The sequence below is a fragment of the Equus asinus genome, chromosome 2 (assembly GCF_041296235.1).
Source record: "Equus asinus isolate D_3611 breed Donkey chromosome 2, EquAss-T2T_v2, whole genome shotgun sequence".
Classification (NCBI taxonomy): Eukaryota; Metazoa; Chordata; class Mammalia; order Perissodactyla; family Equidae; genus Equus; species Equus asinus.
This window is the reverse complement of record NC_091791.1, coordinates 95,873,503-95,886,246: the sequence shown is the minus strand read 5'-3', so window position 1 is coordinate 95,886,246 and position 12,744 is coordinate 95,873,503. Positions and strand designations below refer to the sequence as shown.

At 48.1% G+C, this 12,744-nt stretch overlaps 1 protein-coding gene across 1 annotated transcript; it reads left to right on the top strand.

Annotated features, from left to right (window-relative positions):
- Nucleotides 1-4,848: 4,848 nt before the first annotated feature.
- On the top strand, nt 4,849-11,777 carry SAXO2 (stabilizer of axonemal microtubules 2). Its single transcript, XM_070519506.1, has 2 exons — nt 4,849-5,311; nt 10,834-11,777. The coding sequence occupies exons 1-2, from the start codon at nt 4,849-4,851 to the stop codon at nt 11,775-11,777; spliced, it is 1,407 nt and encodes a 468-aa protein (XP_070375607.1).
- The last annotated feature ends 967 nt before the right edge of the window (nt 11,778-12,744 follow it).

Sequence of the window (12,744 nt, the reverse complement as noted above, 5' to 3'; positions counted from 1 at the left end):
GGCGGGAAGGAGGGAAGGAAAGGGGCGAGGCCGCGCTTCCCCTGCGTGCCGCGCCCTCCTCCAGCGCCGCCTCCGGCCGAGCCTGTCCCTGCTCCGGTCGCATGCTCGGATCTGGCCGCTGAGAAGGTGGCGTCTGCGCCCTGCCTCCTGGAGCTGGGCTGCGCGTCCTGCCCGACAGCCGCCCGCCGCCCCCTCCCCAGCTTCGCCGCCCCCTCCCCAGCTTCGCCGCCGGCCGGGACGGGGGCGCCCGTCCTCCCTTGTTGCGTCCTCTCCAGAGGAAAGACGCGTGTGGACGGAAAGCAGTTTCCCCCAGCTGCGTGATAAACGTTGTTTACAAGTAGTAATTAGATGTCGATTAGAAGATAAATTAATATTTAGGTATGAATCCCAAAATTCTGATGTGCAAGAAAGTTAATTTTTTTCTAATCTTTAAATTAGTTTATGTCCAGTCCAAGTTCCTTTCCCATCCAGCTGTGAGGAAGTTAAGTCTTCATTATGTCGGAGGCTCCCGTTTCTTCCAGCACGTGGTGATCCAGGGAGCTGAGGCTCTGCCAGCACAGGCGTCCCCTCTAGACTGTAAAAGGTGCTGATGTTTCCCACCACGTCTCGCTGAAGCTCGCATAATCGCTTCAGGAGTGGTGCCACCCCCCCCCCCGCCCCCCTTCAGGATAATGTTAGAGATCGAGAATCTTTAGCAAAGCTGAAAGCTACTGTTGTAGGGTTCCGTTCAGCCACCTCTTGGAATCTGGCCACCACCTGGGACACTGATAGAGAGTGGGGCAAAGATCCCTAGTCGTCTAAGAATCCTTTCTCATCTTTTACCTCCTTCCTCCCTCTGGGGCAGTCTTTCCCTCTTTTTCAGTCCAAGACTTCCCTTTCCTCTTGGGACCCTAAAAGACAACTATCTTTCATCTCCAGAGAGACACCTGATTTTGTGTCTTCCATGAATTGGTTTTTAAAAAGATGAAAACGTGTTGACTTCAGGCATTTTCTCTTTGCCCTGCCAAAAGCCCTGCAACAAGGCAACACAAAGGCCTTGATTGCCTCTTGAAATGAAGGAGCGGAAAGAACAAGGAGAACAAACTCACTACTGTTTCCATATATTGCTCTCTGTAGGAGGATCCAGTTTGTCAAGACACCTCTTCAGGGAAAGTTTGACTTGCTTCCGCTACTTTTTCGTCCTGCTGTTTGAATCTTTTTTTTTTCTTACTACATAGCTTTTTTTAAATATCTGTTTCACTATATCAGTCAAAGCAACTGTTCTGCCACACGCCCAGCTGGGTGAGCAGTGTGGGATAGGTTGTTAAGAGACTGAAGAAAAGCCCTGGAGACAGCAAATGAGGCATAGAGGTTTACTGGGGAGTTACAGGGAAGGTCCAGTGGCAGCCCGCTGGACAGGCAATGTGCATCTGCTGCCGTCCCCTGAGAGAATCGTGCTTAAGTAGGCAGACAAAGGCTGCGTGTTTGCCAAGGGGGACTGTCCCTGTATGACCTGCATTCCAAGGACCAGAGCGCCGCCCCCCCCCCCAGGGCCTCCATGTTCCCTCAGACTGTGAAGGTCTCTGTGCTAAGTCTCCCACGAGAAAGCAGCCGGGTTGGCGAAGCCCAGGACTGAGCATCATGAGTGCTGGTGCAAAGCCAAGACAAGGAGCCTCAAGGACACGTGGTTTTAAAGGGGCACGCCAGCTACTGCAACTACCCATGTCATGACATTTTCTCTGCAGTGTGTATATACAATTGTGCGTGTGAATTAAGTGATAGAGCTACATTATATTGGGAAACAGAGTTGTGGGATGCTAGGAAAACTGAGAGTTGGTAACAACCAACTTTCTTTGCAAACCTGGTCTGAATGGTTGGGTGAGATTTAGAGGAGGGAGGAGACAGAGGGAGATGTTTCGAAGGCTAGGAAATCAGTTGACTTGTCTGTGCCTCAAGTTCCTCATGGCAGATAAAAAGAGCATATTTCTTCTTCCTTTCCTAGGATCTACTGAAATAAAGTTATAGAAACTGAGATAGAAATAAACCTATGTTATTAAGTAGAATGGGCAGAGGACTAACTAGGAAATGAAATTTCAACAGATTTTTGGAATATGAAAAGATGAAGGGACACTGACAGATAAAACCAAAATAGATATATTGAAGGAAATATTCCGAAGCACATCTGGGAGTCTGTCTGCCAAACGCCTTGAGAGAGACTCGGTTCTAAGTGCACAGGTTCAGTGGAGGATGGAAGGGTAGGGTGTGTACAGAAGGAAGAATTTGAGGTCTAAATCCAAAACACCTGCACTGGTTGGCCTCCCATGTCCTGCAGTCTGCCCCCACCATGTGAAGCACAGGCGGCTGACACTCACCCCTGAGGGCAGGGAGGAACAATGCTTCTTTACAACATTAAATTGCTTGTCTGGCCCGCCCGGTGGCGCAGCGGTTAAGTGCACACATTTCGCTTTGGTGACCTGGGGTTCGCCAGTCCTGATCCCGGGTGCGGACATGGCACCGCTCGGCCAGCCATGCTGTGGTAGGGGTCCTACACATAAAGTAGCGGAAGATGGGCACGTTAGCTCAGGGCCAATCTTCCTCAGAAAAAAGAGGAGATTAGTAGGAGTTAGCTCAGGGCTAATCTTCCTCAAAAAAAAAAAAAGTAAATAAATTGCTTGTCTAGGGAAAGTTAGGACTCCAGTTGTGGAAACCTGCCGTGAAGAAAGCGGACTCACTAAAATAGATGGTGCGATAGGGTGAACGTCTTCAGCGCATGAGGAATTAAAGGCACTAGAAACTTGAGGAAAATTAAAGGTTACACAATAAAGTTATGGTTCAGAAATGAAGTAAAGTAAAATTTAGAATGATTTTTAAGTATTGATAAGTGATAACATGAAGGAAATGTAGTTTCCTTAATCTTGACGCTGGGAACCTTTTGCTTTGAGCGCTCTTCGGGCCATGGTGTTGACCCCATGGAACAGAAAAGGTGCTCCCTGCACTCATTGAGCGCCTAGCAGTAGACAATATGTTGTAGTCATGGTAAAGTAAACAGAACACTAGGGTCACAACTTTTCAGAAGAACCTGGGTTCAAAGCATGGCAACTTGGTTTTGAAGGATAAAATCTAAACTTGTAATATATAATAAAAAGGTATAGCTGGCAGAAAGTCAGGTGTGAAAGGGAGGGGGAAATTGGAGAAAAATAATTAGGAGCTAATACTTTGCTCCATCATTTTACAAAGTGAGAAAATCAGAGAAAAGTATTTCAGAGCTGATATCCTCATCTTGCAAAGCGGGATGTCCAGAAATGCAGTCTGAAGTTGATGGAATCAAAAAAGAGGTTTAAGTGTATTATTTAAAGATACAAATGTAATCAAGGTATATGTAATGAAAATCCCTTTCATTCAGACCTTTGCTCAAATATAATGAAAGATCCTCTCAGTCAGATCTTTGCTCAAATGTCATGCTATCTAAAATTGCAACCCTCCTGCCCCACCCCACACTCTGTGCCACTTACCTGCTTCATTTTACTCCACTGCACTTAACCATTATGTGATGTGCTGTGTATTTTTCTGATTTGTTTGTTCATTGGCTCTCCCTTCCTCCCCTAGTAGGATGTTAGCTCAAGGAGGGGAAGGAATTTTTTGCCCTTTCTTTCTTGTTACTGTGTCCCCAATACCATTCCATAGTTGTTGGTCCTTAAATACTTGCTGCAGGGATGAATAAAGGAATGAATGACCATATCTCAGTAGGAAGTGAGTGGAGTGGTATAAATTAAATCTTTGTCTAGTATGTTAGGATTTGAAAGTTAGTAATTCAAGCTGATAAATCAAGATGTTCAGAGCTCATAAACAAGTGTTACAGATGCAGCCTCCGGAAAAACTAGGAAGCAGAGCTGGGAAGAAGTTGCCTCCGGGGGTTGGAAACTGCCCAGGAGGCTTTGCTTTTCTGTACCAGCTCTTCAGCACGACTTGATCTGTTACAATGTGAATGTGTTTCTTGGACGGAAAATAAAACACAAACACGGAGAGATCCCAAAGCTTTGAGTTGATTCTTGTAGCTCAGTGCACTGTTCAGAACCTGCTTGCCTGACCTGTGTACCGCTCCCGTGTTTCCGGGAGACCATGGGGCCCTAAACCACCTCAGCGCTTTCCGGAGCCTCCGTTCTCAGCGGATCCTCCTGAGTCTCAGCTCCCTTCACTGGATTTTCTCGGCAGCCCGTGACACCACCTCTTCGCTCTTGCCGGCTCTGCAGTTCTTCGCGCTGGCCAGCAGCCCCCAAGCAGAGAGCTCATTTCTCTGACCTTCTTCCTGGGGGCTCAGTGAGTCTAGATTTCTTAGCTGGTTCCGATTCCTTTACAGAGCATGTTCATCTTCTTGGGGTCCCTAAAGGATGCCAGACCTGAGAAACTGACCTTATGTTTCAGAATTGCGGGATTTTACTTTTTTCTGTTTGTTTTGTTAAGAGCTTTATCTTCTTTTTTTCTGATTATGAAGTAAATATACATGAGGCATGGTATAAAAATTCCACTATAAAAATCTATAGTAAAAATTCCTCATAATCCTCTTCCCCACAGATAACAATTGTTCTTTAAGACTTGTTTTACATCCACAATCTTTACAAAGAGAGAGCGCGTACTGCACACGCTATTCTACAGCCCATGTGCTCACTTTATCGTCTCTCCGTCTTCCAGCCGCCGTGCATAAGGATCAACCTCCTTCTGTTTAACAGTTGCATGCTCTTAGCTTATCTGATGTCCTGGTCACGCTTCTTAGTTGTGGACATGAAGGAGTTTAGGCATGGAGTAGTATATATAGCTCACAGAATTGTTGGAAGAATGGAAGAAAAGTTTCAAGATAAGCCTTCCGGAAAAATGCCCCAAAGTTTCACCGCAGGTCTGGGCTGCCAAGGGAGGCGCTGCCATTGCCACAATCAGAAAACCAGCAGAGCCCGGCGGACCCCTCGTCCCCCTCGGGTCAGGACGGCCCCCTGTGACCGGGACGCGGCTGCTGGCCCCGCCGACCCCGCCTCCCGCGGTCCTGCAGCCTTGCGGGGGGGGCGCTGCCTCTGCCACAGGGAACTGCAGAGCCGGGCGGACCCCGCGCCCCCGTCGGGTCAGGACGCCGCCTGTGACCGGGACGCTGCTGCTGGCCCCACGCCCCGCGCCTCCCGCGGTCCTGCAGCCGTGCGGGGGGCGCTGCCCTCCCGGTGGCACCGAGTCAGCCTCCCGCGAGCACGTGGATGCGGGAGCCCGGGCGGTCCACGTGCCGGCCGTTCCGCCTCTGCGGTGGGAGGAGACGCCGGTGTAGGCACAGCCAGATGGGAGTTTCCACCCGGTGAGGGTGCACCGCGGTTTGTTCACGGCGTTTGTAAACACCACTGCAGAGTGAGCAGAAGGGGTTTTGTTTGCGTTTTTTGGTAAAGCTGCTCTTAAACTTAGCGACGCTGAGTTTATGGAAGGTCTGATTAAAATGCAGTTATCACACAGCATGTTCTGCAGGTGGAAATGATCTTTCATTTGTTTATGTTTGCTCAGGCGACATCGTTGTCCCCATGGAATCACAAGGATTTATGAAAATGCTGGCTTGTCTTGCCCCACAACTGAATACTTGGAAAAATACCCTCCGTATGGCAGTGCTCTTCCACCTCAGAGTCTTAAGCCCAAGCAGGAATTTCGAGCAGGCAGCGGTAAAATGGAAGCAATGACAACATTTAAGTAAATATTGAGAAACTGTTTGCTTTACTTATTTTTCTTCCAACTCTTCTGGTCTTAATAATTTTTTTAACCCTATAAATTGAACTATTTAGTTGATTTAAGTTGAACCAATCCAAGAAGCAATAAACTAGTTGAGTCACAACCTGAGAAAAATAGAAAGGTGAGAATTAAGTTAGAATGGCAAAAAGTGAAAAGGAAAAAGGGAAATAAGTTTTATTGATTTTTTTTACCTCCTAAAATCTTTCGTATTTATCTGCTCTTCCACCATTGCCGCTACCTGGAGGAATGCGGGAGCTTCCTAATTGTTAGATCTGTATCTACCCTAGTTTTTGTCCCTGATCTATTTTCTGTACTTTTGAGCCTGCCGAGATGATCTTCTTAAAATGCACGTCTGATCCTGTCGCCTTCCTGCTTAAAATATTCTTATACTTTCCCATTGTATTTGATAGACACAAAAATCCCTTCGTGGTTCCGTCCCTCCTCACTTCTCTACCTTATCCTCACTGCAGTGCCCTTTGCACTCTTACGCTTACATCCCATGGACATTTTTCCCTTCTTGAAAGGACCAGGTTTCCCTTGCCACAGAGCCTTCCAAGGTGCTGTTTGCCCGCCCGGAATTCTCCCTTCCTCTCACCCTAGTTAATTCCCATCAGGCTGTAGATCTCGACTCCATTACCCTCTGAGAAACCTGCTCCGACCCCTCGCCCAGCCTCCAGGCCAGGTGGAAGTCCCTGTGAGCTCTCAGAGCATCATCCCATTCTTACCGTTAGATTAGTCTCAGCATCTGTGAGGGCAGGAGCCACGTCTGTTCTTACCTCCGAGCTCCCTTCCCAGGAGCCCAGTACCACCAGCGAGCACGTGGTGGACTCGGTGTCCACTCAGTGAGAGGTAGATGAGGGTCCCTGAGCCTGGACCCTTCCTGTGGATGGAGCTTTCTGACCTCTCTCTGTCTCTGTCAGTTGAGCGTGTTAATTCTTTTCTTTATTCTGTTGCTGTGCACACTGTATTCAAGGCACAGTCTTAGGTATTAAGTATAACAATATCCATAAAAACAGGTTCCTGCTTTCAAGGAACTCAGACATCAGATTTCCATAATTTGGGGTTTTAACAGTGTGCTGTAACATCTTATTTAGTGTTAGCGATTTTCATTTCTTTTCAGAAAGAGCCCACTCTGCCTCCCTAGCAGGGGGGGACCCTCAGACTTCTAGTCCAGTGCTTCTGCCTTTGACACCCGGGCAGCCCTTGCGGTGACAGTCCCCTGAGGTTCCATCGCTTCTGTGGGTGTGTGCCTCTTCCACAAATCGGAAGACTTCCCACATTCGTCAGACTTTGGTGTTCTTTAGAATCATCTAGAAGGGTGAAAATCACAGATTCCAGAGCGCCACTAAGGTAGTCAGTAGATAATGGAATGGTCCCAGGAATCTGCATTTCCAACCAGCTTTGCTGGTGACTCTGTTGCCACAGACTCAGAGCAGTGGGTCAGGGACCGGACTGTTCACTGGGCACGACGTGAGCCGTGGAGAGGGGCTTCGCCCTGCTGCTGTCTATAGTCTCGTGGGAATGACAGTCCAAAATGAAAATCAGATAGCTAAACAAGGTACTTACGGATTATAGTAAATGAGATGAGGAAATTGAACAATTCGCTGAGATAGAGCAAAGGGGAATAGTTGCTTCTTTTACTTCGGCTTAACTTCTTTCTTCCGGAGGCCTTAATGATTCATAATGGAGATTTGAAATAAATTTCACAATAGTTGTATTTATTGAATAAAGATTTTGTGTTTAACCAGTTCTAAGTGTTTAAATTGGGAAAACGTAACCTGCCATATTTTTCTTTGGAAAGGCAATTGCTTTTCAACTCTGGGTTTTCTCAGTCAACTTGTTCAGATAGACTTTAATAGTAAAAAAAAAAAAAAAAAAAAAAGAAAGAAAGAAGAAAAAGATGGGGCCAGCCCTGTGGCATAGTGGTTAAGTTCACGCAGTCCGCTTTGGCAGCCCAGGGTTCTCAGGTTCAGATGCCGGACGCAGACCTACACACTGCTCATTGAGCCATGCTGTGGTGGAGTCCCACATACAAAATAGAAGAACATTGCCACAGATGTTAGCTCAAGGCCAATCTTCCTCACAAAAAAAAAAGAAAGAAAGAAAGAAAAAGAAAAAGAAATGTCCCAACTCCCAAAAGGTCCAAATGTGCAATAAAACTAAAATTTCCATTTCTTAAATAATCATCTCTCCACTTAGTACAATGCTGGATCTCTTCTTTCTCCTTAGGCTTTGGAACTCTGGCTTGACTCCCTTGTGTTGACTGTGCTGACTAGGCAGCAGAAAGCTGGTTTATCTGTACAAACAAACAGCAACGTGTATTCTCTACTTTATGTAATCCAGGAAGAGGCGGTGTGGAGAGCAGGTCTGGACGTGACCCCTCATGGCATTACAGTCATGGTGTGGTGGATTGACTGCCAGAGTGGCAGAAGTCAGCCCAGAGAGCATGATCTGGACGTGTCATGTGCTTTGGGATGTGTCAGATGAGTAAGAGAGTGTCCACCCTTTACTGCTTCTCCCTAGAAAGCCGCTGTGTGTTTGGAGGCATCCTTTCTAATGCTTAACTAGTCTAGTAGAGATGCTGAGACTTCGGAGCTTTCTCTCTGTGCCCGGGTCTCCCGCTCCCCGACTGTGTTTAGCCTGCTCCCCTCCAGGTGATATTGGGAAGAGCAGAGAGCCCTCGGGTGTCTTGAGAAGCAGAGATGTGTGGTTTTTGCTGCCATTCCTCCACTGAACAATGTCTCTTAAGCATTTGTAAGTGTCAGGCCCTGTGCCAGGAACCTGGGGTGCAGAGGTGTCGAAACGGTCCTGAGCTCTGTGCTCACGGACGTCGCAGTCTAGTGAACAGGGCAGTCAGAAACCTCACTCAGAATAAGTGTAAAGTTACAACAGTGATAAAATCTAGAAGGAGCCAAACCGGAAGCTATGTGAAGCAGTTGACTGGGCGAGTGGGTGAGGAGGTGCAGTCCAGGAGGAGAGCTGCACGTAGTGGGAAGGAGTGGAGGGGGAGACTCTGACAGGGCGCTGAGCAGACGAGGCGCAGTGTGGACTCGGCGAGTCAGGAAGACTCTACTGGGGGAAGGGAGACCAGTGGAGCACCTGCCACATGGACTGGCATGACAGTGGAATCTGCGAGTCCCAGGTGCTGGGCCAGTTTTCCTTGAGGGATGCTGGCTGAGTTTGGGAGCACGGTGGGAGAGGAGACTGGACCAGAAAGGTCCTAGAGAAGTATCCCGCAGTCTCACTTGGGAGTAGATGCTTAGCAGATGAAGTCCCCCTAGAACGAGGGCTCTGCCACAAACAGCCTGCAGGTCGTGTCCTAGGGATGTCTGACACTGGAGGAAGACTGCGTCTGCCTGAAGGTGCCACAATGAACAGAGGCATGTTCTCAAGAGGAGAGTCAGTGCTCTGCAGTTTCCCAGAATGGATATTCACACTAACATCCGCTCTCAAACCTTGTCCTTCAGTCTAAAATTCTTCCTGTTTGAAAAGCAAACCTGGTTTACAAGGGATAAATATTCTCTTCTACTTGTGAAATAAACTCCTTTTCCTCTCAGTCATCTTGTCAACAAGGGCTCTCCCTGCATGTCTGTGTGGAGTTGCAGACTTTCCGTAGTACCTGTGGTCTCCTCTTAGTTACTGACAAATAGTGTCACAGTTTTACACTTTAGGCTGTAAACAGCGGAGCCTCCTTCGTGGGCCTCGAGGGGAAGCGGGCTCGTGTAAGGCTGCACGTGGACCAGAAGTGGAGAGCCGTCAGGCACACGCTCAGAGAGGAGCCCCTCGCTGCGTCTCTGCCCGGAGCTCGTGCTTTCTCCCGCAGCGTCCTCGCTTCCCTCTGCACCCTGCTCCGACCGCCCTCTGCCCGCCAGCCTCCCCCCCAATCGTTCCTGTCTCCCTGCAAGTCTGCTTGGTGTCTTCAGCTCACCATGGCTCTCCATTCTGCTTCATGGATCCTTTTAGAGTCTTCTCCCGCTTTTATCTGCCCATGTATTTTCAAATTAGGTTCACAAGAACAGGAAATGCACTTGCCCCAGCCCGTCTCTTCCTGCCAGGCTGTCTCACGGGTCTCTGCCAGCCTAAGGAGCGCCTGCTCCTGGAGCAGCTTCCACTCCCGTCCAGACGTCAGTAGCTTGAGGTGGGAGCAATCATTTGGTCCAAAACTTGGCCATCTTGGCAGAAATGTCCATGGATGAGGAATTTTTCTCTTCAAAGGAAGTATCCACATAATAAACATTTGAGTTTTGGCCTTTCCAGTAAACACTGCATGGACTCTAGACTAATGCTTTATGTGGTATAATTTCTGTCATTTATAAATTGACTTTTGGTATTTAGAAATACATACTTATGGGTGAAGTCAATTCTGTAGTATTTCTCAGCTTTCTGCCTTTGTCATCTAGAAATAGAAGAACCTAGATAACCCGCAGTTGAAGTGCAGGCCCTTCAGTTTTCCGTCGTGGTCTCGGCAAGCTGCAGGAGCAGAGTTAAGGCGTTTGATGCCTCCAGACTGAGCTCTGACACTCACTTCTGAACTCTATGCACAGCTTCTGATGCTGTTGAGAGCGTCACGCCACGCTCCTGGCCTCGGTGGCCCTCTATGTTTTGTGAATGCTTTGAACCCACTTCCTGAGGAGGAAAAGTCAGAGCCAGTGACCTTTCTGGGATAGTATGAGTTACCTGTCCTGCAGGCTTCCTAGAGAGAATGGTGCTGAAATTCTCTCTCCTTTGAGCACTCCCTCCAAAGCAAGGAATGATACCCACGTCACTTTCACCCACACATCAGGGCCCTGATTTTATGTGAACCCCTAGAGTCCATGGTTTACTTCAGCACTCAGATGTTCCATTCCCTTCTTCTGTAATCGGATGAATCTGCAATTGCAAAATTGTATGCCTTAAAGTGAGGATATAAGAAGAGGAAGGTGGGAATGAGGCAAAAAACAAATCTGAGGTGAATCAGAGAAGCTTCAGACTCGACTGGTGGTCAGGTTTCTAAAGGAAATGGAAGGGTGTATGGCAATGAGAGAACTCAGTCATGATTTTTAAAAGATGGTTGTTTTCTTCAGTATTTAAAGATGCTCTTTTTTAAAAAAAATTATTTTCAAGATGATTATAGAGCTTGGGACATTCAGAAAACTGAACTTTATAAACGAGAACAAACTTACTCTCCCCCCGCTGTGAAATTTGGAAATTCAACCACATTTCAGGACGACTATGTTCCACAGGAGATAAAGCCCAGGCAGAGCTTTAGACCCAGCTCTGTGGTCAAATGCTCCACATGCCCTTTTGATGGTGACACCAGTCATCGCCTTGACTATGTGCCTTACCAGCTAGAAGTCAAGTCCGCAAGGCCGAGAGAAGTTTACAAGCCAACCAGCCAACCCTTTGAGGTTCTCACAACGCACCGACGTGACTTTCAGGGTCTGGCTGGTGAAACTGCGAAAATCTGCAGACCTGCACACACCAGAGTGACCCAAAGAGCTCATTTCGAAGGAAGCACTGAATTCCGTGAAAGTTTCCAGCTGTGGGAACTCCCGCCCCCTGAGGTCAGGAAAGTGCAGGAGTACGTTCCTCCTGCAGGTGCGATGCAGTCAGACAGCACGAGCCACCTCGACTACGTTCCCCATCAGGCCACACGTGTCCTTCCCGTCAGGCCGCTGTCCCATCGGAGGAGGAACAGTGATCCCTTCCAAGGGAAGAGCACCACGAAGGAAGACTTTCCCGCGTGGGAGAGTCATCGCCAAGGCCCCGTCAAGCAGCAGCCGCAGATTCCTGCCCCGTCTGGAAGGTTCGAGGGTTTGAGCACTTTCAGGTCTCACTATGTGCCTCATGAACTGGTTCCAACGGAGAGCTGTAGACCTTTACATGTTCCTGTTAAGAGTTCTGCTCTGTTTGATGACGTAACCATGTACTCCACAGAGTACGTGCCAAAGAGACGGGAGATCTGCCCTGCCAGCTGTCCTTCGCCTCCAGGCTACGTCTTCGAGCACACGGACTCCCGAGGTCATCAGTTCTTCCGCAAGGTCACTCCCGTGGTAAAGGCCTTCTGATCACCAAATCACACTGAAAGGAAGCTGACTCACAGCGGGTGGGTTTTCCAAAGGCAAGACCAACTTTTTATAGTAGGAAAAAAATTATGAGAGCTAACAAAAATCAGTTTTTAAATTTTTTTTGTTTTTGAGGAAGATTAGCCCTGAGCTAACATCTGCCGCCAGTCTTCCTCTTTTTGCTGAGGAAGACTGGCACTGAGCTAACATCCGTGCCCATCTTCCTCTACTTTATATGTGGGATGCCTGCCACAGCATGACCTGACAAGTGGTGCATAGGTCTGCACCCAGGACCCGAACTGATGAACCCTGGGCCACAGAAGTGTAATGTGAGAACTTAACCGCTGTGCCACCAGGCCAGCCTCAAGTTTTTATATTTTTAAACAAGAAAATTGGAAAATTTTTTATAGGAAATCAGGATCTTAAGATTCATTTTGTATTGATATTTTTACCAAGATTTTTCTTTAATGTGCATTTCTGAAAGTTGAATGAGGTACATTCCCCTCTGAATTATTTTAATGCCCAATATACTGTTTGGTAGCTTGTCCCCAATCTGTTGTCCTTTCTCCTTGTGTTTATAATTAGGCCAATTCTGTGGTTATTCACATGCCGGTTGTCATTTATCAACGCATGAGCACTGTCTAGCACACCCCTGAAAATGATACGGTCCCTCTTCCAGGACCAGAGTGCTCATCTCCCCAGGCTTCCGAACATCCGCATGGTGCCCGGCGGGCGTCTGGTGGTGGAGGTGGCCGCGCTGCTCCTCACCGCGGGCCGGTCAGCAGGAGGCTGTGGTGTGACAAGGACAGGCTCTGGGCACCTGAGGACCTGCGTTCATGTCCTAACCACAGCAGTTCGTGTCTGTGCTGCTCTGGGCAAGTGGCTGCTGTCTCTGAGCCTCAGTGTCTTTGTTTGTAAAAGGATGTCTGCTCTGCCCGCCTCCCAGAAATTTTGTTTTGAGCATCAGGCC

Coding starts and splice junctions, on each gene's coding strand:
- SAXO2 (XM_070519506.1), top strand. CDS start 4,849: ATGCCCCAAAGTTTCACCGCAGGTCTGGGCTGCCAAGGGAGGCGCTGC. Junction 5,312..10,833: donor CAGATGGGAGTTTCCACCCG/GTGAGGGTGCAC, acceptor ATTATTTTCAAG/ATGATTATAGAGCTTGGGAC.